General features: G+C 47.2%; 1 protein-coding gene across 1 annotated transcript in view; it reads left to right on the forward strand.

Moving 5' to 3' along the window:
- Positions 1–27,528, forward strand: part of RSF1 (remodeling and spacing factor 1) — a 1,138,572-nt gene that overhangs the window by 517,898 nt on the left and 593,146 nt on the right. The window contains exon 9 of the mRNA XM_069639968.1: positions 22,324–22,403. Within this exon, the coding sequence (XP_069496069.1) occupies positions 22,324–22,403 (80 nt within the window). The remainder of the gene's footprint in view (positions 1–22,323; positions 22,404–27,528) is intronic.

A 27,528-nucleotide genomic window follows, 5' to 3' on the forward strand; every position in this document is an offset into this window, starting at 1 on the left:
CCTGGCCACGGCCAGAGCCTCGTCAACGTTGAACGGACATATGTGAAAAACACTTCTCCATGTGGTGACGGGGGCCACAAGATTGCCCCTCTGCGTGTCACGGCCCCGCAACTTCTACCATACTTGCTTTCTTTGGCCAAAGCGGGACTGGCTCACGCCTCTAAGGTGCATCTGGCCTCCATATCAAAGTACACCAAGCTCCTGGGCAGACCTTTGCTGTGGTCTCACAGGCTTGTCAAGGAGTTCCTCAAGGGGCACTTAAGGACTTTCCCGCCGGTGAAGGCTCCTGCCCCGGCTTGGGAGCTCAATGTTGTGCTAACTAAGCTCCTGGGAGCGCCCTTCAAACCTATACATCAGGCCCGGCTCAAGTTTCCATTTTTGAAGACTGCTTTCCTCTGTGCTATCACCTCGGCCAGGCGGGTCGAGGAGATTAAGGCCCTGTCTTGCAAGCAGCCTTACTTGTCTTTCCACGCTAGAAGGGTGGTACTGCATACACACCCCACCTTTTATGGCAAAGGCACAGTCGGAATTCCACCTCAATTAACCTGTGGTGTTACCGGTCTTTCCGAATCCGTTGTCGCCAGTGGAAAGTGCCTTGCATTTGCTGCACGTTGTTCGTGCCTTGAAGTTCTACGTGGCAGATACGAAGAATTTTCGGATGACTTCTCAGTTGTTCGTCAACTTTGGACCTGTAAATAAAGGAAAGGCCTTGTCTAAGGCTTCCATCTTCAGGTGGCTCTCAGGCGGCATCATGCACTGTCATCGACTTGTTAGCAGTCTGCTGCCAGGCCGACCGAGGGCCCACTCCATCAGAGCCAACACAGCTACTGCTGCACTTCACTCTGGTGTGGCCCTGCTCGACATCTGCAGGGTTGCTACGTGGAGGTCCATGCACAACTTCACAAGGTTTTACTGCGTCAACAGGGATTCCAGGGAGGAGTTCTGAGTCAGCCAAGCGGTGCTACGCAATCTGTTTGTTTGAGGCGAGTCTGTTCCAGAGGTGTTTATTACTGATGTTGAGCCTTGACACCTCCCGTGGTTGTGTATGTGTACTGCTATTTGTTATTCAGGAACATGTGAATCCATGCCAGACCCCATGCTGGAGAAGGTTTAAGTTACTTACCTGTAACTATTGTTCTCCACGGTGGGTCTGGCATGGATTCACATGCAAACCTTCCTGTTTTCCCCTCTGTGGATCTTCTTGGTTCATATTGCCACTTACGTGCTTACCAATCTGAAGATGGCCACCAGGGGTGGAGCTTAGGGAGAGGACTGTCACTGGACGGGGGCAGTATGACCCAGAGTGCAGCGATTTGGTTTACGGGAGAAATAGTTTTACGGTGTAACTGTTTTTTTTGTTTTGCAGAGGTGAATATTCATGAGCATGTTTATCCATGCCAGACCCATGCTGGTGAACAATAGTTACATATAAGTTACTTAAACCTTCTCAGGCTGGTCTTCGTTCTCGTTTTGATACATCTTCCATAATTCTTTTTTCTAGTTTCTTCCCTGTGTATGTAGCATACAAATATGTTGTCATATGTTGCAATACTGTTTTTGACAACAAGCCTTCTTGGGGTCACTGCGTGAGTTTTATTAGTCGGGCCCTTAACCCACTTCACATGATGCTGCCTTATTTTAGGTGGGTATCCTGTTAATGTCCTGCATAAATGTAAAAGAGGAGTGTCCTACATGATAAGTCTGTTTCAACTGCGAATACTTACTGGGTTATTAAATCGCCCCATACAAAAATAGATTTGGCCAAGCACCATGAATCATTTTTCTCCTTGAAGATATCCCCCACACCAACCTGCACTATCTCCATCTAATGCCCTCCAGGCCCAATTTTGAAGAGAAACTCCTACAAATCCTGACAGATAATATCAAAGCCTCCTCCAAAATCATCCTCATGGGAGACCTCCACTTGGGTCTGAATGACCCAGAAGACCTTCATGCCACCTCACTTGCAAACGCTCTCGAAACCTTACGCTTTAGGCCCGTATCGAGAAACCAACCCACACAATGGTCCACACTGTAGACTGGATCGGCAACCTTAACTGCCAGGTCTCAATCACAGCCAGCACCCCATGTCCCTGGTCCAACCGCCACATTATCGACTTCTTCATACCTCACCAAAAGAAACCTAAGCCTACTGCATTATCACTACCACCTGCACTCACACGCAGGTCATGCAAGCGCACAAAAGAACATATCCTGCCTTGGCTGGACACACCCAACTGTAAGCCCCCATTCTCAAATGACCCAATCATGCTAGCAGACATCTATGCCACCACATTATCAATTGCATTCAACACCATTGCCCCTCTAGCTCCTTGCAAAGCCGAACCTGTCAAACATTCCAACTCTTGCTTCACCCTGACCCCCTAGAACTACGTAACAAACCACAAGCAGAACTTGCTTGGCAAAAAAAAAAATTGGACACGCTTGGAGAGGAGTACATCCAAAGTCTACAAAACTGCGATCATTGCGGCTAAATCCTAATCCTTTAACGCTAGAATCTCTAATGCCAAATCAGATTCCAGAAAAATCTTCACTAACTTTCTTTAGGGACTCGAATCCCCATGCGTCCAGCCCCTGATTTCCCTCCTCCCTCCTCCCTCCCCCCCCCCCCCAAGGACAAGGATGAATCCCGGTGCACCAACATCCAAAATGCTATGCTCAACAAAATCGACACACTGAACAAAAAACGCCTTAGTAATCAAGGCCTCCACCACACTCCCCCTACTACATCTACACTGATTACCACCGCAGACTACCTGAACAGTTTGATTCCCCAGTTTCATTTTAAAGCAATCAATCAACGTCTGAAGCTGTAGCCATCATCAAAAGTCTAAAACCCTCTATGTGCAAAGGAGACGTTTGTCTCGCTTCTCTCATTAAGGACTGCTCAAATTCTAGCACTCTTCCTCACCACCTTCAGAAACACCACCTTCGCCACAAGCATAGTGCCTGCAAGCCTAAAAGAAGCATGGGTACAACCCCAACTAACTATATAGGCCCATTACAACAGTTGCATTCCTACTGAAAATACTAGATTGTGCAGCCTATCTGCAAGTCCAGCACTTCCTTGAAGCCAACCACATCCTAGGAATAAGGTTTTTCACCCAGGCCTCAGCACAGAATCTGCCTTACTGGACCTAAAAAAAATTGTTGGATGAGATCGGGGACTGTACCTCAATACAGATAAGACCGAAATCCTGCTTGTCGGTCCCCCAGCAGTGCTAAAAAACTGAATAAACCATACTCATCCTTCCAGAGGGGCAACATCCCTATCCACGTGTCCCCATCAGTAAAGACCTTAGGAGTCTACCTCAACGCTACCCTCTCCATGATGCGCCAAGTGAGTGCTATCGCCCCCTCAGCAGCTTATGCCACCAAACTTCTAAACTCATCTTGACCTTTCCTGACGGACAGCTGCCCGACTTTCGCCCGAGCTGTCATTGGTTAAAGGTAAGACTGTTGAGACGTTCTCTTCGCAGGCACCTCATGCAGAAACTGCAAGTTATACAAAACGCAATTCGAGCAGCCCTTAACATTCCTAAAAAAGAACACATCACTACAGCCAGAGGAGCCGCTCACTGGCTACCAATCAGAGAACGCATAATTCTTTAAACCCTATCCCTCACAAATGCCTCTCAAATACGGCCCGCCTTAGCTCTCACAGAAAATATCGAAAACCCAATCCTCCAGACCCATCAGGACACCCTATGCCCACCACCTTCTCCTACCTAAAGTTAATTGAGCCACAGCGGGTGGCTAAAGCTTTTCTTACATCGCTGGGTTTTCCGCAAAGCCCTCAAAACCCTGCTGTTTGACTAGGATGCCCTAGGGTTGTATGCACACTCTATAAGTGAAATAAATAAATTGCTGCCCTTTACCACAAAAGACCAATCCTTTCAACAACTTTTAAGATTTCTTAGATATCGTTTATTTCTTCGTTTATAGTTCCATCGACACTTGCTGGCCTGTTTTAATAATGCCATTGCAAGAACCTTTATTTTACTTTACTTTTTTTTCTCAGCTTTTATCCTTCTCTGACCTCAATCGCTTGATTTTAAGGCCTGATAATTAGCTCATTTTGTCACTATAATTTCTTAGCTTATACACAATACAAGTTTTACACTGTTGTATTTATAACCCCAAATAAATGTGAACTTTTCTTTTTCTGTGATCACCTTTCTTTATTTTCCCGTAGTAAATGTCTCATCTTACTATTGCATTTTGGAGTGTAATATGCATTCTTCTTAATTGGCACTTGCTTCAGGAATCCCCATCATATACTCTACTTGGAGTTTAATGCATATTCTTTGGTACTCTCTTCGATCTCTAAACACAAACCCTGTTACCATATATGTACACTTAGGCTATAGCCCCTTCCCTTTATTTGCCACTTCAATGCTTTGCTTACATCCGTGGCTCAGCTAGAGACCTCAGTGTTAGGGAGAATTCTCTTAAAAGGCTAATTTCCCAAACCTAGTGAGCCCCCCAGCAGCTTTGCTGGATTTTTGGGGTTTGTTTTTCTCTCCTGCTAAGAGTGAGACTCTTTTACTCCCACTCTTAAGCATGATTTGAGGGATGTCTTTGACTTATCTGCTTATGGGCTATGGTGTTCCTTTTTACTCCCTAGGGTATCATCTGTTTTTCTGTATGTGTGGTACACAGCACCCTCAGTGCAGTATCACAGGGGTGTCACAGTGACCCCCAAACATAGACTCCATACCCTGGGACTGACTACTGTCTCCCAGGGCATGTAAAGTCACCATTGGCTTTACTAGTCCAAAATTGTGAAGAGAACCAGTACAAACCACCATATTGTGGAAGTACTGGTAAGGGGTAATTCGATTGCTCCTGGGTCTGTTTTCAAGGGGGCACTGTCCAGTCCCCCCTTGTCGAGCTTCTGGCTGGTGGCAGTGGTTACCACGCGAAATATTCCACCGGAATATTCTCTATGGGATTTTACCAATCATTTTTAACGCACCACTTTTTGGTGCAACGTTAAAGGTACCGCCGGTTTATTTATTTAATATTAAATCCCCGGTTGGGTCTTTTTGCCAGAACTCAATTTTAAAATTGCGGTTGTGTCCGTCTCTGTAACTGACCAAGGTCAAGCCCTTTGTTCCACTATTTTGGCAGGCTTCTCCACAGAAGCCCTCCAAATGGTTACACACTGTCTGGGTTCCACAGGAAGGGTGGAGGGGGGAATTGGCACCCTGGACTGCGTTGCCTTAGCAACCCAAGTCACACTCTACTCTGATTGGCCCAGTGGTGAGCCGCCCGGCTCACCACTTAGCATGTGTGATTGACCGCTAGGCTGACAAATGGGGGGGTTTTCTGCATAAAAGCAGGGCCTTTGGGACTGGAACGTCAGAAGTCGCCACAGGACCTAAGAATCTGAAGAGGGACGAAGCTGAGCCATCTGCAACGACGACACCACCGGTGAAGCCCTGCTGCAGTTACCTCACCACTTTCCCGACGACAAGAGAAGATCTTCTGCTGGACGAGTCTTCTTCCTCTGAGCTGGTGGGACCAGCCAGTTCACCCTTTTCGCCTTCCAAAGATGGCCCTTGGTCGAATCGCCCGTGCCAAGCACCCCGGCGGCCAGATAGCCAAACTCGCCACTTTTGAACGCAAATAAAAGGACCACACCTTTTAATCGGGAACTACGCGGCTGTTTCCATCCCTGTGCAGTGCAACGACTCCATGGTTCCTCCTCGACGAGATCTTCTCTTCCCCTGGTCGGAACCACGAACTTAAACCACTGCCAGGAACAACTGCCCCCGCTGGAGCTTCCTTCCCCTTTAAGGTACTGTGTCCTACCTGGCCTCCCTTTCTATAGATTGCTAAAGGTGACCCTTAAATCCTTGGCCCGTGGCTTTTAAACTGGGTTGGCTCCAGGCCTTCTAACTATCTTTTGAATCACCCCAACCTCTTGTGAACACTCTGCAAAGACTTTCAGTGCACTTTAAACCGTGTGATCCTGGGCACATTTCGCTTTGCTCTATTTAAAGTGGGCCTGGCCTATGAACTTTGGCTCTACAGTATAACCTGCCTTTCTCCCCTTGCTCTGAACTCTTGAAAGTGTTGGGAACTGTTTTATTTTATGCTTTGCCTTTTCTCTGCCTTTTTAACCTAAACTATTGGAGTGCCATCTAGGTTAAGCGCTCACTTCTGTCTTAACAAATAGTTGTGCTTTAACCCTGGCTTGTCTGATAGTTACTAAGGGAGGTGTGTATACATTGTTTTTTAAAATTACTTTTCATTGATTGCAAATACTTACTACGGACCTCGGTCCTTAATTATACTTATTATATTGTTAAAGATCCCTCCCCTCGACGTTAGCTGTGAAGCTGATTCTCCGCCGAGCAAGTTTTCGACGGAGGGGAAGAGACGGAGGAGATCCTTCGGCACTGCCGAACACGTGGCCTGGCCTCGCCGGCCAACATATACAGTAGGGAGAGTGGGGGTTCAAACTTTTATCTTCTCTTTGAGAATGTCTTTCTTTCTCACCTATCTTTCCCTTGGGGTTGTTATCACCAGTTATTATTGCCTCTGCTATGGAGAGGACACCTTTTAAGTTTTGCCCACGCTGTAAGGGCAAATACACTTGGAAGGACAAACACAAGCTCTGTAATCGTTGCTTGCCCCTCGATCATAAGGAGGACAGCTGCGCGGCCTGCAAGCTCTTGAAACCAAGAACTCTTAAAGAACGAAAAGTTAAGAGGTGGGCGGACTACGCTATGTCGAAGTCAGGTTCCTCACCCGCCGCCGCTGTTACAGAAAGTGACGAGGAGGGTGATAACTCGACGTCCGTTACGGAAGTCATTAACCCCCAGAAGGAGCGCTTGCGCTCCTCGACGTCCGTCCCCGGCCCCGACGGGCTCGGCTCACGCCATGCTTATGGGGATGAAGACCCCGGTGACAAGGACGCACACAGACCCCATAGGCCTAAGCACACAACCCACGGCTCTTCTTCGTCGAAGACGAAGGATCCATCAGCGCCGAAGGGGACGCAGGGCACTCCGGCGTCTACCTCAGACCGTAAGGGTCTCAAGCCCCTCCCGCAAACGCAGCCGCGACCAGCGATTGGGCTTTCTTCAAACACGGGCGCTACCTCAAAATCATCCGCCGTAACGCTCCATAGAGCGGCCGTCGAGGAACAACGCGTAACGCAGGCAACGTCGACACCAGAGCCCTCTACTGACAAACTCGTTGTCGAGAGCCTGGCGAGAATTGTTTCCGAAGACAAACGTAAGCGGACGACGAAACAAACGTCGAATACCGCACAAAAAGCTATGGAAACGCCGAAAAAGCACAAGAGTAGCCAGGAACTGCCCCCTTCATCTAAGGGCACTTCTGAACTACCGGAGGGCTTTTCAGAGGGCGACGGAAACCTTTCTTCGACGTTGTGGGAGCGTTCTAAGCGTTTTGAAGGTGAAAACACTGAATTCCCCCCTCTAGACTATTCAGGGGTGCCCCATGAGACCCTGGAAAGACTCCATTCTTGTATGGAGAAAATGGAAAGGTTTTTGGGAAGCCAAAACCCACCCACACCCAAAAGACCAAGAGAATGGCCCCAGGATGACCCTAGGGTCAAGATTCCTAGGCTGTTCCCCCTTCTACAGACGTATATGACCTCACTGAAGAGGAGCAATACCTCCATGAAGATGAGGAGTGTTTGGGTGGAGAGGAAGAACATGAGGAAGAGGGGTTTGAAGAAGATCCTTAAACTAGTGCAGGAGCTTTTGAAGAAGATACAGCTACCTCGCAGCCCTGGCAATCCCCATCAGTGCAGCCTTGGCAATCCCCATCAGTGCACTCAGACCCTGATATCTTTCACCCTTCTCCTCCCAAGGATTAACCTATTGGAAAAACCTCTCCCATAGATGACCAACCTTCACTTAATGCACTATTGCGCAAGGCAGCAGCGCATTTTGAAATAGACACAGGGGAGACTCTTCCTGACATAGACTTTGTAGAGAAAGTTATTAAAGAGAAAGCCCCTGTTAGTCAGTCTATTCCGCTCCTTGCTTCTATAAAGAGATGAATAACTCCTTCCCTTTCCAATCCTGCCTTAGTCAGAGGGGTCAACCCTCGGATAGAAAAGCTCTTCAGCCCTTCGTCCTCTGACCCTTTGTACATCAGAGGACATTCTATTCCGGACTCCCTCGTAGTTACTAATACAAGAAAAAGAGCGGGGGTACCACTATCCACTAGTGAGGCACCACCTGACAAAGAGGTCAAGAAGCTCTATGCACTTGGGAAGAGAATCGCGACCTCCGCCACCTTCTCAACTAGGATTGCAAATAACAATTCCCTACTAGCTAGCTACGCAGATGCACAGTGGAGCAAGCTGCGCAGCGAAGCAGAGGACGCACCAGAACCCCTGCGTTCACGCCTGTTAGCTATAATCTCAGAGGGAACTCTTGTAAACCAGGGCATCGTAAAGAACTCCTTAGATGCCGCAGTGACGGCTGGCCGTTCCCTGGTTCAGGGAATACTTCTCAAACGCCATGTCTGGCTGCGCAATTCGGGATTTAAGCCGGAAACCCAGGCTTCCCTGATAAATAAGCCCATAGAACAAACACATCTGTTTGGGAAAGCAGTTGATGAGGCCCTAGAACATGCGAAGAAAGAGTTTGATACCATCAAGACTCTTGACCAAATTTCTAGGCCCCCTAACAGACGCGGCTATGGCAATAGACGCTCCTTTCGTGGCCGACGCCAGCAGCAAAACCAACAGCAATTTTACTCTGCTACCAACTGGCCCTCTAACCAGGGTAACAACACCCAGTTCAGTCAAAGAGGCCAACGCCGTGGCAAAGGAAGAGGTCGCGGCTCCAGCCCCAAAGGTTCCACGCCCAATACCAACAAATGGCCCGAAGATTCGGGTCACCTCCCATGCATCACCGGTCGGGGGCCGGCTAACATCATTCCTTTCAGCATGGGAGGGAATATCGTCAGACCGCTGGGTATTATCCACCATAGCCCACGGATACTGCATCGAATTCAACGGTTCCCCGAAGTACAGACCCCCACGGAACCGACGCATGACACCGGAACACCTCACCACTCTTCTTCAAGAAGTAGAAGAGCTACTGAAAAAAGAAGCTATAGAGGCTGTCCCCCTATCTCAGGTAACAGAAGGTATTTATTCAGTGTACTTCCTTGTACCCAAAAAGGACTTAACCATGCGCCCTGTATTAGATCTGCGCCCAGCGAACAAGTTTGTGAAACCCCAAAAGTTTCGTATGGTGACCTTGCAGGAAGTAATCCCACTGTTATCACAAGGGGATTACATGACAACACTAGACATGAAAGATGCATACTTTCATATTTTAATGTTGCCAGCGCACAGAAAATACCTCGGGTTCAAGATAGAGAACAAACACTACCAGTTCAAAGTACTACCCTTCGGGATAGCATCTGCACCAAGGGTATTCACAAAAGTACTGGCAGTGGCAGCGGCCCACCTGCGCAGGTTATCCATCCCGGTATACCCTTACCTCGACGACTGGCTCATAACAGGGGATTCTTACGAAACATGCTTCTCCAATACCCAAAAGACTGTAGACCTTTTGTTCCAACTGGGCTTCTCCATCAACGAAAAGAAGTCCAGCTTAGACCCCAGCCAAATCAAACAATTCCTAGAGGCTCTAATTCGAACAAAGGACGGCCTTGTCTTCCCCTCCAACGAGAGGGTCCAAAACATGCTGTTTCAGATCCCCCATTATGTGGCAGGTCGAGAGGTGACGGTACGCAAAGCAATGCGCTTGCTAGGGATGATGGCGTCATGTATTAATTTGGTATCTCACGAGCGCCTGCGCCCAATGCAAGAGTGGCTCTACAGCCAGTGGTGTCAGGCCAGCGGACAATGGGACGATCTAGTGGTGGTCTCGCAGGCCTTGGTTCTCTCGCTACGGTGGTGGACAAAAGAAAACCTGTTATTAGGGAAAACTTTTGCCACACCCGCAGTGGAAGCCACTCTAACCACAGACGCATCCCTTACAGGATGGGGGGCTCACCTATCCCATCAGACTGCTCACGGAGCGTGGACTCCGAGCTTAGCATCCAAGCATATAAACCTGCTGGAACTACTAGCGGTGTTCAAAGCCTTTCAGGAACACCTACAAGGAAAGACAGTGATGGTCCTCACAGACAGCACCACAGTCATGTACTACCTCAACAAGCAAGGGGGCAATCACTCTCCAGGACTGTCCAAGCTGTCCCAGAATATATGGAAGTGGGCTCTCAAACGCAACATGTTCCTACTATCACAACATGTACCAGGGGAACTCAATCTGCTAGCAGACAAACTCAGCAGAGACTTCCCCCCTGCCCGAAGAGTATGAATGGCAATTGCACAAAGGCATCGTCTTAGACATCTTCACGCAATGGGGATTCCCGGAAATAGACCTGTTCGCAACTCTGGAGAACTCACAATGCCAAAGTTACGCCTCCAGGTACCCCCAGAACCAGTCCAAGGGGAACGGTCTGTCGATTCAATGGTCAGGGAAATTTGTTTACGCCTTTCCCCCGACTCCCCTTCTCAACAAAGTGGTGCACAAGATGCACCAGGAGCAGGTTACCATGATACTAGTGGCCCAATGTGGGCCCGGCAGCCATGGTTCGCTCACTTGATGGAGATGTCCCTATCTCCCCCAGTGAAACTTCCCTGCCCGTACAACATGCTGTCACAGGACAAGGGCAGGACACTGCATCCATGCCCTCAGACCATGAACTTAGCAGCCTGGCTCCTGAGATCATAGAATTTGGACATTTACAACTCCCGCAGAGATGTATGGACATCCTCAGGGAAGCCAGAAAACCTAATACTCGCCACTGCTATTCTAGCAAGTGGAAAAGATTTGTCATCTGGTGTAGAGGTAAGAGCATCAACCCGGTTGACTGCTCTCTCACTAACACTGTTCTGTACTTGACCCATTTACTGGATTCAGGTCTAGTGTTCAATTCCATTAAAGTCCACCTAGCGGCACTTTCTGCATACACCACTTCCCAACTTAGTGTCGTGGTGGAAGATACCAGTTATCAAGGCCTTCATGGAGGGGGTAAAGAGAATACACCCTCCGATAGCTAACCCAGCTCCCGGATGGGACTTAAATGTGGTACTTTCTAGACTCCTGGGCCCTCCTTTCGAACCCATGCACAAGGCAACTCTTAAATACCTCACTCTTAAAACTGCTTTCCTAATAGCTATCACCTCCATTAGGAGAGTAAGTGAACTACAGGCTCTTTCTGTACTAGACCCCTTCGTAACAGTTCACAAGGATAAGGTGGTTCTACGCACACACCCAAGGTTTGCACCAAAATTCATCTCGAAATTTCATGTAAACCAGTCAATAGAACTACCAACGTTCTTTCAAAACCCTTCCAGCTTGGGAGAAAAAAGTCTGCATACACTAGATGTACGCAGAGCTGTCATGTTCTACACGGAAAGAACCAGACCACTGAGAAAGACTAATCAGTTCTTTGTCTCTGTGGCAGCAGGAAGAGAAGGAGATGCAGTTTCAAAGTCCACTATATCTAGATGGATTGTTCAATGCATCACTCTCTTACACTCTTGCTAAGAGAGAACTAACCTTCAAGCCAAGAGCACATTCCACTCGAGGCACTGGGGCTTCCATAGCGTTGATTGCAAATGTTCCCCTTGAGTCCATCTGCAAAGCGGCTACCTGGAGTTCTGTGCACACCTTTACAAAACACTACTGTCTAGATGCACACTCTAGATCTGACTCCCAGGTGGGACAGGCAGTATTAAGACATCTTTTCTCTACTGTTCCTTCTCATAACCCACCGCCAACTCCGGGTACTGCTCGCTAGTCTATGCACAGCATGTGATTCTAAGCAGATTAACAAACATCAGAAGACAATGCATTACTTACCGTAAAAGCATTTCTGATGGTTGTATCTGCTTAGATTCACATGCGCCCACCCTTCCTCCCCGCTCGGATGGAAGGAACATAGACATCCTTTTCTATATTTCTCTCTTTTCTGTACTCACGTCTAGAAGGCTCCCTCAGGGCAGAAAAATACAAACAGAGGGACCTCGACGCGTGAGGGATTGTGGGTACAACGCACGTCACTATAGGGATAGTGTTACAGACACGCCTTGTCGACGACCCCTTTTTCGACTACGAAAAACAAAATGCAATACTCCGCAGTGACCACTGGATGTCAGACCTATGCACAGCATGTGAATCTAAGCAGATACAACCATCAGAAATGCTTTTACGGTAAGTAATGCATTGTCATATACTTTGTACACAAAGCTCTGGTCAGTGTTTGTTTGCTCTACTGTGTTTTGGCCCTGTTGTGTATACTCTGCAGATTGCCCATCTCTGAGGTCTGACTGATCAGCCACAGCTACCAGGTAAATCTGGGTGGTGCAGACTGCTACCAATTGTGTTTACTGCTTACTCCTGTAGTCTTAATCTGTTTGCAGTGTTCCCCAAGGGAACTGCACAAGATTCTGCCTAACACTAGGCATCAACTCTTCCCCAATGGACCAGTTCGCCTTCAGTCCGCAGGGCACCTGCAGGGACCGGACAGGAATTTCTTGAAAGGGGCAAAAGTCGTAATGGAGAAAGTCGTCGCTAGTCTAGCTCAGGGCTTGGGTAGCTGTATCTTGAACCATCTGCACCACTACCAAAATGTGCAGTAGCACCTTGGAGCGTATCTCATGTGCAGAATGGAATTACCATAGTAAATGACCTCAGACCCAAATAACCAGACAGACTCGAAGAATATGGCAAAGTGCTACTTTATTGTCAGCTCAAATAAAGTAGGGAAATCTGGTGACCATACGAAATGCAACTCGCTCGCATCTAAATTTTGATTACACAAAGGCTTTATACTTCCATATACATCAGCTATGATGTCATCCTAAGTGGCAAACAGCAAAACCTATCGAGGGGAGGGATTGGTCTGGAAAGCCCTGTATTCAGAAGCTTGCTGAATCACAGCTTATGTTCTGCTCTCAGGTCATGTTTAAGAGCATTACTGAATATGTGGATTAGCATTTTTCAGTGTTGAGGATGTTTCAATGACTGTTGTTGGAGCTGGTATTAGCAGGCTCATCATAGCACTGTAATCTGAATATTGTGTTTTCTTGAGCTCTTCCACCAGTACTGCTTTCCAATGAAGCATGTCATTTTGTATTTCATGCATGGGACACTGCTCAATGCCCCATTTGTGTTGCCTCTCGAGTGAAAGTAACACTGTTTTCTTTCTCCTCCTTGAGTATCTAGACTCAACTTTCTTTGGTTAAAAGCACCATCCAATATTTCAGGGTTGCAGTGCATTTCACTTGCAACTATTCTATATACTTTTGACAGGCATTGGGAGACAAGTGACCACGGGGAGCTGGGTGTTGGAGGATTTCTTTGACAGTCGACTTCAGTGAAGTCCCATGAACTCAGTTTCAAGGACGCTGCCTCCTTCATACTTTCCTTTGCCTTAGGATCTCTCCATCCCACATGCTTAGTTGTGGAAGCAGCCCCTCTCTGTCCTTTATTAACAGTGAGTCTGCAGCCGTGGTGGTTGGCTTAGCCCCTGGGGAGATGGGCTTGAACCCCAAGTCCCCTCCCAAGCACAACTGGCTGTCGCAGACCAACCAGCACAACCTCATTACTATACACTGTATAGTTGGGAACATCCCACTACCAAGCTTCTACTGCATACATGCACTTCTAGACCACAGTGGCCCCTATTGCTTCTGCCACCACCAGCCATTCCAGGGAGTTGCATGTCCATATTTCTCTTTGATCTGATCGTACTCTAACTCCATTTGCTGGTGCAGGCTGAAAACCTCACGTACAGCACACTTTGATGGGATAATTTAAGGAAAGTCAAGGATGCGACATCTGTTAGTGTATAGCCTTTCCACAGCATGGTTTCAGACTGTCATGGTGGCAGTGAGGGCTCAGATGGCTTCTGGTTGCAGTGCAGCAGAGGTGTCAGACCACTTAGCCTGCCATTTTGGTCACACCAGTAATACTCCTATTGAGGTCAATGAAAAACTAACTCCCACTTCAATGTATACAGATCCCCAAGGGCCACTGAGGTACTTGGTACCCGAAGGACCTGTTGGTGTTTGGACTTTGCCTGTGGCACTATTAGCCAAGGTTGCAATGAGGACAAAAGTCCTTAACTGTACCTCCTGGTAAGGGTGGGGGGGGAGTTATCTTTTTGTTATTCCTGACTGATTTACCAACCTTTTTACTGGATGAGGCAGAATGGGTCACCTCATCCGGAACACTGCTCATTGACGTGTTCCTGAGAGATTATCCTCCTCTCGAGGTTCTGGTATCTCAAAGATGCTCTATCCCATGCAAGTCATCTAGCATAGTTTGTTGAGTTCTGGTTGGTGGCAGTAACCTTTAGAAGGCTCCAAGCCTGTCCTGTCTACGTGTGGGAAATCCAATGTGAGTTTCACAGCTAATCCTTGTTCCCTCTATGTGAATGATGAAGCTGTTGATGGGCATGGTCCCTACCTGCCTCAGAAGGCAAAGCCAAGAGAACCAAGAATACCAGATCTAGCTGGTACACACACACACACACACACAATATCTATTCTCCGGCATTGGATCTTTTGTGGATTCACATGCTGTGAATATTTCCCGTTGTCAGGCTGGGAAACCTCTAACCTTTAATATAGTGGTTTTCCTATGAAACTTCGACACCTTGAGTGTCCTATCGACGTCTTTATGGGTGCTTTCGGCAGCACCAATGGGACGCCCAGTATATAACCCCACCCCCGTGGCTTCCCTTCAGATTTCAACCATCTCCAAACTGTTGGGATCACCTTGTTTGCTCCAGTGCATTTGCTCTTCGTTCTATGCAGCCTTCGCTGTTTCCAGTACTTGTAGGCACATTCATGTCATCTGTGGGTCCGAAGAAGTCTTTATTTCGGCCGTGTGAGACCTGCAGCCTCAAACATGTGAGGGGGACAGCCACGCGGACTGCTTGTACTGTCTGTACCCTAATCACTCCATTGATAACTGTACCATCTGTCGGGGGTTCTCCCAGAAGACTCAAGGACCATAACCGAAGGTTGATTTGTTGGTTGAATGAGGGGGCCCATCCGGCTTTGGAGGTGGGCTCTTCCTGTGGGGGGGGGCGCTTGTCTACTCCTGCGGCAAAGAGATCCCTGTTGCACCAGAGGACGAGGTGGACACCTAAGAAGCAACGCACGGGAGCTGGCCCAGCAATAGATTTAAGGAAAGGTGGTGAGTCTTCGGTGGCACGACCGGTGCCGAGTAGTGCCCCCCCCCCCTCAAGGCAAGTCGGTGTCACGGGCGGATAAGCCGAAGGACTCGGGTTCACGCCCGCGGAAGCCGGTGGAACCGACACACAAGGCCTCAACATTGGACAACATTGGACAACTTGGTCTTCCAAGGAGTGGCTTCACTCCTCTTCGGGCTATGAGTCCTCGAAACACTGTTCTAAGACCTCGTCCAAGCGGCCTTCTTCTCCGACTAGAGAGGTGTTGGTGCCTAAAACAACACCAACGGCTGGTATGCTATCCTCGGTTCCATCGATGCTTTACCCTCTGTGTCCCCGTCGAGGATCCTGCTGGTGACGGTCCTGTCGCTGGCCGGGCTGCCTATAGCTACGTCAACTATCCCGTCAATGGCGGCTATAGCGACTGTGGAGATGTGGCAGTCCACGGTGCTGGCGGCCGATGTCGATCAGTCATCTTCTGGGGTTACGGCGTGGCAGTCAGGGGGCAGGATTTATGTCCATTCTCCTGACGGATATTCCCCAGCATGAGCTGCCCTCTGCCTACGAGTTTGACACAGATCCGGAGGAGGAGGGGCATCCGTTTCTGTATCCTTTTAGTTCTGGGCCTGCAGCGTTCTCTTCCATCCACGTCATGGGGGCTGCGGGCTGTTCCGCCTCAATAGCTGCTGATCAATCCGCACTCTTTGCTGTCGATGCAGGTGATTACCACGTTGCAGTGGCTCCTGGGCCAGTTGAATGCCAGGCTCCTGGTGCTCCTCGCCTTACCTGCTGTTCCTTGTTAGGATGTTTCGGTTCCCCCTCGCAGTAGAGAGCCTCATCGCAGGTCTTCCACGATTCGGCCTCCTATGCCGTCTGCCATGGCGTTCAGCCCGCCTCGAAGGGATCAGGAGGAAGGGCAATTGGTGGAGTCGGAGCCGCACAGCGTTCCGCAGGACTCTCTCGACAGTCTCGTCGTTGCCCCGACGGGCAGATACCTGGGATACTGATCCAGGGCTGGATGCTCCAAGTAGTCCGGCCCAGCCATCACCGCAGGATGATATTGGAGCCTTTCATGCCATGATGGCGAAGGTCGGTCAGGAGTTTGAACTCCTCCCTGAGGAGAAGACTGATTGGTTTTTTGTTTGACCATATGCGGAAGAGGTGGAAGGCAGTCTTCTCTATCTCCATTTTGGACCACGTGTGGCAGGAATGGCTTCGGACAATGTGTCACTCGTTTACAGAGCAGGCAGTCAACGGCCGCCTGGAGAAGAAATTCAAGGCGCCGTAGTCGACTCCCAAGTGCTTGCCGTTGCTGCCCACGCCAGAGTCTGTCTCGGCTGCAGATAGTAGGAAGGCTCGTTCCCAGCACAAGTGTGCGACTCCCCCTGAAAATGCATGCTTTTGGGAAAAAGGTCCTCATGGTGGGTGCTATGACGTCAAGGTGGCCAACTCGTTGGCTATCATGGCACGGTACGACCACAAGATGTGGCACAGATTGGCTCCTCTGTTGGACCACCTGCTGGAGCAGCAACAGAAGGAGGCGATGCTTTTGGTTTCGCGAGGGGGGGGAAGAGGCGTTGAATCATAGTATTAACATTGCACTCGACCTGGCAGAGTGTGGTGCTCCGGAGGCAGTCCTGGCTTCGCTGATTTCTGGCAAGAGCTTCTGCACAAGGTGGTGGACATGCTGTGCGAAGGGGAACATCTTTTCGGAGAGAAAATTGACGACGCACTGAAGAACATGAAGGAAGACTCCGATACTGTGAGGTCCCTGACTACTCTGCAGGGCAGATGGTCTTTTCAAACCTTTCGCTGTTTCGTGGGGTCTCGGGGAGCACAAGGTTCGGAGTTTCCAGCGACAAGGGGTACGGCAGAAATACCTATTTCTCCCAGGGTTTCCGTCAGTCCTTCACGTCCACTCAGTGGAGCAGGGACTATCAAGGCCAGCAAAAGGGGTGGTTCCTCCTCTCAACGAGGCCGTCAATCCAAGCCTCAACAATGACTGCCACAACGGCAGTTGACTAGGAGGGAGGGGGGTGGGGCACCACCTCCACAAGTGGCATTTGATCACGACGGACAGATGGGTGCTCGATGTAGTCCAATGCGGCCACTCGTTGGAGTTCATGCGTCTGCAACTCCCTATTCCACCAGTGAAGAGGGATCAGCTGCACCTACAGGTCTTGAGTCAGGAGGTACTTATGATGCTGCAAAAGGGGGCTATCGAGAGGGTCCCGGCGTCGGAAAAAGGAAGATGAATATACTCCCGGTCGTTTGTCATCAAATAGCCGAACGGGAAATGGCACCCTATTCTGGACCTGCGGCCGCTCAACAAGAAGGTGAAATGCCAAAAGTTCAGGATGCTAACGTTGCAAGAAGTCATTTGATCTGTCCAGCCGGGGGAATTTCTGGCGTTATTGTATCTCGAGTTTCTACGGTGCATGGTCGGCGACGAGCATTACCAGTTTCGGGTTCTTCCCTTTGGCCTCAAGTAAGCTCCCAGGACTTTCACCAAGTGCCTGGCTCCTGTGGCGGTTTTCCTCCACAGAAATGGACAACCTGTTTATCCGTACCTGGATGACTGGTTGGTAAAGGGGATTGGGGGGGACTACTCGTCAACAGATGTCTCTCTCAACGCAGCTATGCTCTTGTTGCAGCGTCTGGACTTTGCAGTCAACTTTGCCAGGTCCTGTCTGATGCCCTCAAAGGATTTGCTTTTTCAGGGAACTCATTTCCACACAACGCTCAATGAAGACAAACCGTCAAAAGAAAGGATAGAAAAGCTGTTGTCCTTGGTCGTCCGTCACGGTCCGCTTGTAAAAGTCTCTTCTCGGCACCATGGCGTCCTACATTCCAGTCATCCCAAATTGTTGTCTCTTCGTGCAGCCTGTACAGGAGTTTCTCAATTCAAGGTGATCACAGATCCACAGCTCCTGGTCCGACAGGGTGCTCATCTCCCGGTCTCTGGCAGACGCCCTGCAGTGGTGGACTCACTACGACAAAATCTTAAGGGAACCAGATTTTTGGTTCACGTCGTGACTGGTGCTTCCCAGGTTGGATGGGGGGGGGCGCACCTTGATCAACTCCAGGTAAAGGCCTGTGGTCCCTCATGGAGGTGTATTTGCATATCAACATCCTGGAGCTAAGCGCAGTTCACTGGGCACTCAAGTCTTTTCTTCCCCTCATTCAGGACTCAGTGGTTCGGATTCTCACTGACAATATCACGACTATGTTCTATCTGCGCAAACGGGACACGCATTCACAGCCCCTGTCCCAGGAGGCTCAGGCCATCTAGCACTGGGCCATTGCAAACACGGTTCTGCTCTTGGCTTTCTACCTGCCAGGGGTTCAAAACATTAAGGCAGATGCTCTCAGCAGGGAGTCTGCTCAAATGCACAAGTGGTGGCTGAAGGAAGACCAGGTGGCGAGGATGTTTGGAAAGTGGGGGACTCCCTCTCTGGATTTGTTTGCCAGTCCCGAGAACAAGCAATGCCGTCTCTTCGCAAGCAGTCTCATCCGGACTCAAGGTGGGACACGTTCTCTTTCCTGTGGACGGGTCTGTTCACCTACGCCTTTCCCACCCCCCTTTGCGTTGATCAGGAAGACCATTCAGATGATTCGCAGAGAGCAATGCAGGATTATCCTGGTGGCCCCGTTCTGGCCCGGCAGACCTGGTTCTCAGACCTTCTTCCCCTAGCGAAGGACGACCCTCTTCACCTGGGTTCAGCGCCGGATCTTCTTTCACAGAACAGGATGGTGTGGCATCACATCCCGGGCTCACTTAACCTGGCAGCATAGCTCCTGACCGCTCCGATGAAGATTCCCCAGGAGTTTCGCTGCATCAAGGGCGCCATCTACCAACATGTCATATGACCGTAAGTGGAAAAGGTTCTCTGTGCCTGGTTTTCTCAGCAGCCGGGCTTTCAGCCATTGCAGGTTTCACCTCCTCAACTTCTTACTTACCTTCTGCTGCTGGAAGAAGGGAAGGAGGTCTGGCGTTGTCTATCAAGGTACAAGCGGCAGCGCAACTCTACGCCTCTGTTTAGTGAGTGATTGATAAAAACATTTCCTCAAGGGCCTTTTCAGGATGTTTCCCCTGAAGTTGTTTTTCCCGATCTGGAGTCTCAATTTGCTGCTCGCAGCTCTCACGAAACCGCCGTTTTGAGCCCATAGCAACGGCTGCCATAAAATGTCTCACCTGGGAGGTTGTTTTTCTGGTGGCTATTACATCTTCCAGGCAGGTTTTGGAATTGCAGGCCCTGGTCATTGACCCTCCATACGTGCGTTTCATGAAGGAAAAGGTTCTCCTTTCTATGAATCCCCATTATATTCCTAAAATTCCGTCAGACTTTCACAAAAACTCAACAATAGCCTTGCCAATGTTTTTCCCTAAGGCTTCTACTCCAGCGGAGAAAGCGTATTCCTTGGATGTCGAGGGGGCTTTGAAGTTCTAACTGGACTGGATTAAGTCGTTCAGGGCATCTAAGCAACTCTTTGTGGCCTTCGGCCCCTTCAACAGGGGGAAGCAGATTTCGAAGCAGGGCATTTCCTGATGGTATAGTCTACGATATAATTCTGCTACAACAAAGCCAACAAGCCTTTGCAGGCGACACTCAGGGCTCACTCTACGAGATCCACTGCGTCTTCAGCCGCTCTTTGGGCAGGCATTCCGCGCAGTGACATTTGCCAGGCAGCGACGTGGGCAGGCCCGCACACATTCACCAGACACTGTCTGAATCAACGTGCAAGTTGGATGTGCTGTGCTTCAATGGCTGTTCCAGTAAGGTAAGCCCTGCAGCTTCCTGGGTTTGAGTTTTTTGCTCATGCATTTTTTATTGATTACCTAAAAGTAATGTCTTTCTATTATGGTTTGTTTCCTCTCGTATGGGTACTGTTTGCCTGTTGCGCACCGCCAGGTCTTCTTACTGCTACGTAGTCTATTCACAGTATGTGAATCCATGAAAGATCCAGTGTTGGAGAAGGGAGTATTTTTTTACCTGTAGCTCCATTTCTCCAGCGTTGGCATCTTTCATGGATTCACATGTGCCCTCTGGCCTCCCCCGTCAGGCAAAAATCCTGTTCAGGTTCCTCCTTGTTTGGCGGGGTTGAAATCTGAAGGGAAGCTGTGCGGGCGGAACTATACACTGGGCACCCCATTGGTGCTGCCTAAAGCTCCCATAAAGACATTGATGGGACACTAAAGGTGCCAAAGATTTTCCATAGGAAAACCACTATATTAAAGTTACCAAGGTTTCCCAGCCTGACAACAGGAAATATTCACAGCATGTGAATTCATGAAAGATGCAATGCTGGAGAAATTGAGTTACAGGTAAGAAACTACTCCCTTATGACACATTAGTACCTGGGTTAAAGGTAACAAATATAAAACCATAATGGCTGGTGACGACCCAGCCCACTACTTGGTATTAGGAACAATACTAGGCTAAGGGACGGGAAGGAAAGAGAACCCTAGATGCAATTAAATATATATATGTTTAAAGTCACAATCGGTCCCCAAAATGCAACTCAGAAAAGTCTCAAATTCTGTGACCTTAGTATACAGTTACCTAAAGTATACAAATGTACACCAGCCACTAAACGCAGCACCTAGAAGGATAAAGGTCAGACTTGTAGTAATCGAAACATGAGGTCTTACTATACTCCTAGAAAATGGACACAATAATATCCAACAATTATGCCAGTGTAATTTAGAGGATTTTCAGTACACTGGAGTGTAATAATTCGAAAAATACGGATAAAATCAGGCATGCTTGCTAACATACCAGTCTTTGGTTGAAAACTCCTTGGGTGGTCCCAGGAAAATGCCAGTGTTCAGGTAAGTACCCTTAATCATTTAGATAGTTTTCCAAGGCAGTAAAAGTTCCACATGGGGAGTAACTGGATGAGATTATTGGGAAAAGTCGGGTAAGTCTGAGTTCTACCCCACAGTTGTGGCAAAGACAACAATGTACCCCAAGAGACCTTTGCTGTTGAGATGGATTTTCAGAATCAAAACTGGTGGTGGATTCTGAGGGGCCAACCTATTCTGGTGAACAGGAAAGGCACTGATGTCTAGCCAAACGAGTTAAAGTAATGTAGCAGGGCAGTTAAGGGCTTAATGCAGGAGGAGTGTGAAAATGTTGTAGGGCTACAATAACACGTGCATCATTCCATTACCTGACATCCTTATTAGACCCATTGCTGTTTACATAGTGTACCTGATTGATGACTATTCGTCTTAAATGTTGCAACCTTTTTTTGTCTTCCCAATTTAACGTACAAAGTGTGTAGGATTTCCCTGTTAGTGACTGTCTTTTCTCCTGAATTATGGAATGAGTTAGTTGTACCTACTCTTTACTGGTTTTTGTGTATAGTGTGCTTTGTGTTTAAACCTAGTACCTATTTGACTTGGGGCGGGGGGGGGGGTTCCTTGTACAGAAAATATGTAGACTGAATATCTCATTTTTTTGTTCCCCTGTTCGTGTGTGAGCAAAATTGTTCTTTTAAACCAGCCCATCTCCTACTCGGAGTAAAGCCATACTGCTCTGTCACAATAACATTGAGTTTGTGCAAGCTTGGTTGATCCCTTGATACTGCACTACTTAGTCTTCTGAACCTGTCACAAGAGGGTTTCAAAAATACCCATCTAACAATTTCCAGCCTTTAATTGTGATTGGCAGGACAGAGAAGTTAGCAATGGGGGCAAACAGGCTGTCTGGTACTATACTTGATTTATGAATGCACAATATTTTATGCCTATTTAGTGTTTGGTAGTACTATATTCGAATTACATTCATTTAATTGTGTTCTTATTCGTTTCTTCTCTTGCTAACATGCACTTTATAAATTGACCGGCTACTAATGGGTAGTTATGGGCTGCTGTTAGCTTTGAATTAAGTTGCAAACAGTGGGCTAAGGAAAGCATTTTGATCAAGTGTTTTGGAAGTATATAAAAAGCAATTCATAAGCAGTGCACATTATTTCTGTATCTGCCATAAATGTGCTGGTTTTTGAGGCCTAGAGATTTAGCACAGAATGCTAACCTATTTGACCCCTTCTTTACAGAAATTGCTATGTGAGAAGCTTGAAGAAAGATTGCAGAGTTTAGACGTTGTGCTAAAAAAGAGAGAACGAGCAGAGAGAAGGTAACTGACAATTCGGTTTACATTTACATACAAATATAGAAAAGTAAGTTTTTAAGTTACATCATCATCCTTATCCTAGTGTGGTTGAATACAGGACACAAAGCCAGGTAACCTTGTTCACCCATTAAGACATTTCAGTAGTTAGGCTTAACTTAGTTGTAAATATACCTAGCCCCTCACATCTCACTTCAATGACCAAAGCCTTGCTGCAGTCAGGCATGCTCCTTTCTGTATTTTTTCTTGCATTCATTTGTTTAGTTTACTCCTATTTTAATCTTTACTGTTTAACATTTCTTGAGCTGGTTACTTTACAGCATTATTTGTTGTCTGCTTCTGTTGCGCCTTTTTTCTGTATTTTCCCCCACTTCACAAACCCCTGTGCCTGCCATTCCCAGAGTCTGATGGCCCTCCTTAAGGCCTACCCAGTGTCATCAGTGAACTGCTCTTAAGGTCAGGTAAACTTTATTTCCTCGGCCTACAGGCTTAGAGTGCTTGGTAAGATCCAGCCTTTTATTTCAGAGGACAACAGTGCCACACTGGGATGGGTAATCCTAGGAGCCTGCTGGTTGTCACCTCCGAAGGTAATGTGCCTCGGCTTCAGGTGGTCCAGCATCAGCCTGAGAGTACAGTGGTGGACCTTAAATTGTGAGAACACATTACTACAGCCAGCAAATATTTTCACTTGCTTCCTGTTAGGGAACGCCTGAAATGTAGGCTGCTGGCAATCACACATAAATGCCTTTTTGGCAACAATCCCTCCTATCTGAAACGTATATTGAGTGTTAAGCAACACAACTGTATGCTTAGATCAAGCAATAGTAATCTGCGGTCTGTGCTATTCGTTAAATAGGATAGAGCGGTTAAACAGTCTTTTGACTTTTTGGCTTCAGAGCACTGGAATGGGTTCCCTGTCTATTTATGGTCTGAGGTTTCAATTGAGCGATTTAAGAAACTGCTCAAAGCATTTTTTTCACATAAAGTTGTGGTCTTAATTAGGTCGTGTTCAGTTTTACTGATTATATTCCACATGCTACTTGGTATTTAATTTTATGTTTTTATTGATTTTATCATTTTTATTCCCTTGGCTATTTGCCCGTTGTATTTTATCTTATTTCTACCTGGTTTGTTTTTACTCTGCCTTATTGGGGCTTTGCCCTGCTCTGGTGTCGGTGGTTTGTGCTAGTCTCCATTGCCCATTAACCTTGGGCGTAAGGCGCTGTATATATAAATAAAATAACCAGCCGCCATGCTCTGCGCAGAGGATCTGCTGCCTACACTTTAGGGAGATCCTTTCTATCCGGTTGAGAACATTTAACCAGACTTTACCCCGACCCCGTGAGCTGGACCCCACTAGCTGTTCAATGAGCTCCAAAAGAAACTGACTCACGATTCAAAGGACCCCCCTTAGCCGGTATTAGAAACTCTGCTTAATACATTTAGTCTCCCTCAGCCGGGTTCGGACCAATTTCAGTTAGCATCAATTATAGAAGACTTTCGAATGTACACAGGGTTTGGCTTGACCTGTTGCAGGACCACTTGGATTTCACAATTCCTTTTTACATTTGCCACCTTTCAGTTGGATACCGATCGGAGGCCTTCGAATGAGCACCAACGTGGCGCCAGACCCCTCTGTTTGCAGTATCTGTCGTGGCTTCAACAGTTCAGTGAATCATCTGCTGTTTAATTATTTTTGCACCGCTTGCCACATATGCTTCACACACTGTTCTCTTGTTTTCTCTTGTGTGGGCTATATTGACCCACTGAACATAATTCCTCCCATCCATAACAAAGCTGCATTTCAGCAGAAACAGCAAAATGGCTGTGCTGACTCCTGTGTGCTCCATGGCCTGAAAACTGCGTTTTGCAGCGACAAAAAGATTGCTGCACCATCTTGCCAAGCACATGTTGGGCAGGATGGAACTAGGGGACACACTGAGGGAGCTTGCCAGGGTGTTCTGACATATACAAAAAGAAGAGAGTGAAAAAGCAGTGCTGCTTTGCTGAAAGCCCAAAGTCCCCATTGAAAAAGGAATCATTTCACTTATAAAATTGTGCTTCTCTGACGCTATTTTCATCTGTTCTTCCTCAAACTACTGTTATTAATAAGGGTCTGTTTCTCCATTCATATCCCCATTGCACTCCTGCAGGCAAGCATGACTTCTGAATGACAGGCCCTGTCAAACCAAATCTGAGAAAAATCCACAAAAGCTTTATTTCAGCAGCACAGAACAGCGCTTTAATTTTGCTACCAAGCGTCAAAATCACTGTTTGAAAAGAAATCATAGCTTTCTGTGCACATGTCAGTTTCATGGAGACCTTTGCCTTGTACAGACTGTTCTGTAAAACAAGCTGGCTACAGAACCATATTGGGAAGGCAGATGCAAAAGCCGAATTTAAAAAAAAATGCCAGCTTGCACCCCATGTGTCGAAATGGGCTTGTGCAAACAAAAGAAAAAAAAATGCCTGTTTTAGAAAGTAAAATGTTGAATGAAAGCTCATCTGTGCCTAGCAATGTGAAGGGGTTGGCTGCTGGGAAACCCATATGGGCTGTCTATTCAACAGGCTTGTTTTCTTTGATTCAGGACCAAATAAAAGAAAATAAAGGTTTTAAACTGCCTTTGCTAGATTGTGCAAGCTTCCAAAAACAGGTTATTCCAGTTGGCAGCGCTAAGGCTTCCCCCAAGAAAGGGAACCACCATAAACGCTCAGTAGATACTAACACCTCTGTGATAACAGAATCTGGTCTCGGCTGAACCCTCTGACAATGGAACTTCCAGGACAAGGACATGTGAAAAGAAAGTCGCACTTCCTCGTGAGTTCTAAATGAAGCTACAAGGGGATCTCCATGATGACCCTGCCCTTGAAGGGGGGGTAGCCTTGGAAGGCGGGCCCACACATGGGGAACAGATTGAACATTTGCCTCCAAAGACTATTAATAAAAATGTAAAGACTTTTATCTCTGCAGCAGGACTTTGCAAAGATGCGAAAATGTCACAGTTTAAATGTGATTCTGTGGTTTATAATTTGAGACATTGTAGAATTCACTGACACCTTGGGGACAGGAATGGCAAAGAATTGGGGATTATAAGGAAAGTATCCATGATGCCATTGTGAATTTTAATACTTAACTCCCTTATGATAATCCACACACATTTATAAAGTTACAGAATTTTAGGCTGAATCTTTCATACTCAAAATGACCAAAAAGTATTAGAAGGACGAAACAATGTCTCACAGATTTCAGAGTTGGAGTGGGATGGTCTGCATAAAATATGTAACCTGTTTATGTAAATTGCTAAGAGACTTCAACTGTATAAATGTACCATTTGTGGCAAAATCGGATTTTAGCTATAGTAACTGTGGGAGGTTTTTGAACATTGTAGAACTCACATCATAAATCTGACATGCTGCCTTTAAATCCTACCTGTTGAGAGCGAGGCAGGGACTAGCACCCCTGACCAATCCAGTCAGTTAGAGGTGGGCTTAGTTAAGCCTGCCCAGCCATATACTTTGATGATGTCACTATGTATTATTAATAAGAGTCCCTGACAAGACTCCAGACAGATACTCTTCCTGAAGTTCCTGCGCTGCGTTCCTGATCTGCTACAGCCCTCTTGCTGATCCCGACTACAAAGCCTAAGCATTGCTGATCCTTCCAGCAACGCCTCAATTCTGAAAACCCACTAAAATCCCAAATAACCGAAGGGGAAAGCTGTGGTATTCTTTTGGGAAGCATCCTGAACCCGCTTGGCTTGCTGCCCACTACCTGCATGCCCACTGCAATCCTGCCTTTCAGCTGTCCATTGCCAGGAGAATTACCATTCAGTGAGCTGAATGGCCCAGCTGTTCGCTACCCGGTGACCAGACCTTGCCCAGCTGTCTTTTGCCAGGTGCGCCAGCCGCGTTGTGACCTGTCCCTGGTGGCTATCCAAAAATCCCAAAACTAGAAAGTGGGCTGTGGGTATAATCCTTACCCCATAGAAATACATAGCCTACCTTGTCTTGCCTTTGTCTCTATCCCACTACCTAAGCAATCCTATTTTTACCCTGGTAACTTGTTGAAACTGTTAGAATTATCCCTGTATCCTGTCCTTAACATTTAAGTGCTAGCGCCATCTCGTTTCAATTTTGTCTTGTGTAAGCCTAAGCCATTAGTCCTATTTCAAGTGATCGGACTGGTTTCCGCCAGGGTTGGGCGCTGGGGTGACAGGGTTGAACTTGCGAATCAACCTTGGATCTTACTGTGTCCCTCTTTGGCGGTGTAGTCTGAATAGCCTAGTTTACAGTTAAACTGTTCTTGCCACAACTGATTTCCTTTCTTATTTCACTGCTTCATTTTACTGAAATCCACCCTTTTTATATCTTGCATATCTCATCCTTTTTCATAGCTAGAGACCTGTTTTCACCTCTATAAACCTCCATGTGATATACATCTATCCCCCAACCCAAAATCAGAGTATTTCACCCGTTTTTATTAAAAACCGTTTGTGTAATTTAAAGCGGGAATTGAGAAAATTGCAAGTTCTCCAACATGTTATATGGCTGCAGCATGCTCTAAACTTTCCACTCATTGTCGAATTGTATGTCTTTTGCTGATCCATTGCCTTGTGATTGCCAGTGATAAAACATACATGCTATTGTGATAAAACATATGTATATTATAATTTAACCACACATTCATTAATTTGCCATTTCCGAGTGTTATTTTAGGCCTTTGTTAAGGGTTTAAAGGGTCTTATTCTGTGAAGGAAGGTCAGATTTGTATTCTGTCTTCTCTTATTACTGATTACCTGCTGCTTCTCTCTATCCAGTCAGAATTCGATTATCTGTCGGTTGAGGGAACATTGCAGGTGGAAACCTTAACTTGGGTGCTATCTTTCCTAAAATCAAAGTGCTCCTATTCAATTGTTCTGTGTATATGTTGTAGGAGAAGGGTAACCAAGTGTCCTGATAACATTTTAATTGTGATTGCTGCCCCAAAATAAAAATAAATATTGCATGATTTCTTTTGAATTTTAAAATAAATAAACATTGCATTTTACATACCAGCCTGGTTCATGGTCCATTGTGACCAGGGGTATTTTAAAAAGGGGGGTGCGATACGAGCTGTGTACCATCTCAAATT

Source organism: Ambystoma mexicanum, chromosome 7q (assembly GCF_040938575.1).
Source record: "Ambystoma mexicanum isolate Mex_15411 chromosome 7q, UKY_AmexF1_1, whole genome shotgun sequence".
NCBI lineage: Eukaryota > Metazoa > Chordata > Amphibia > Caudata > Ambystomatidae > Ambystoma > Ambystoma mexicanum.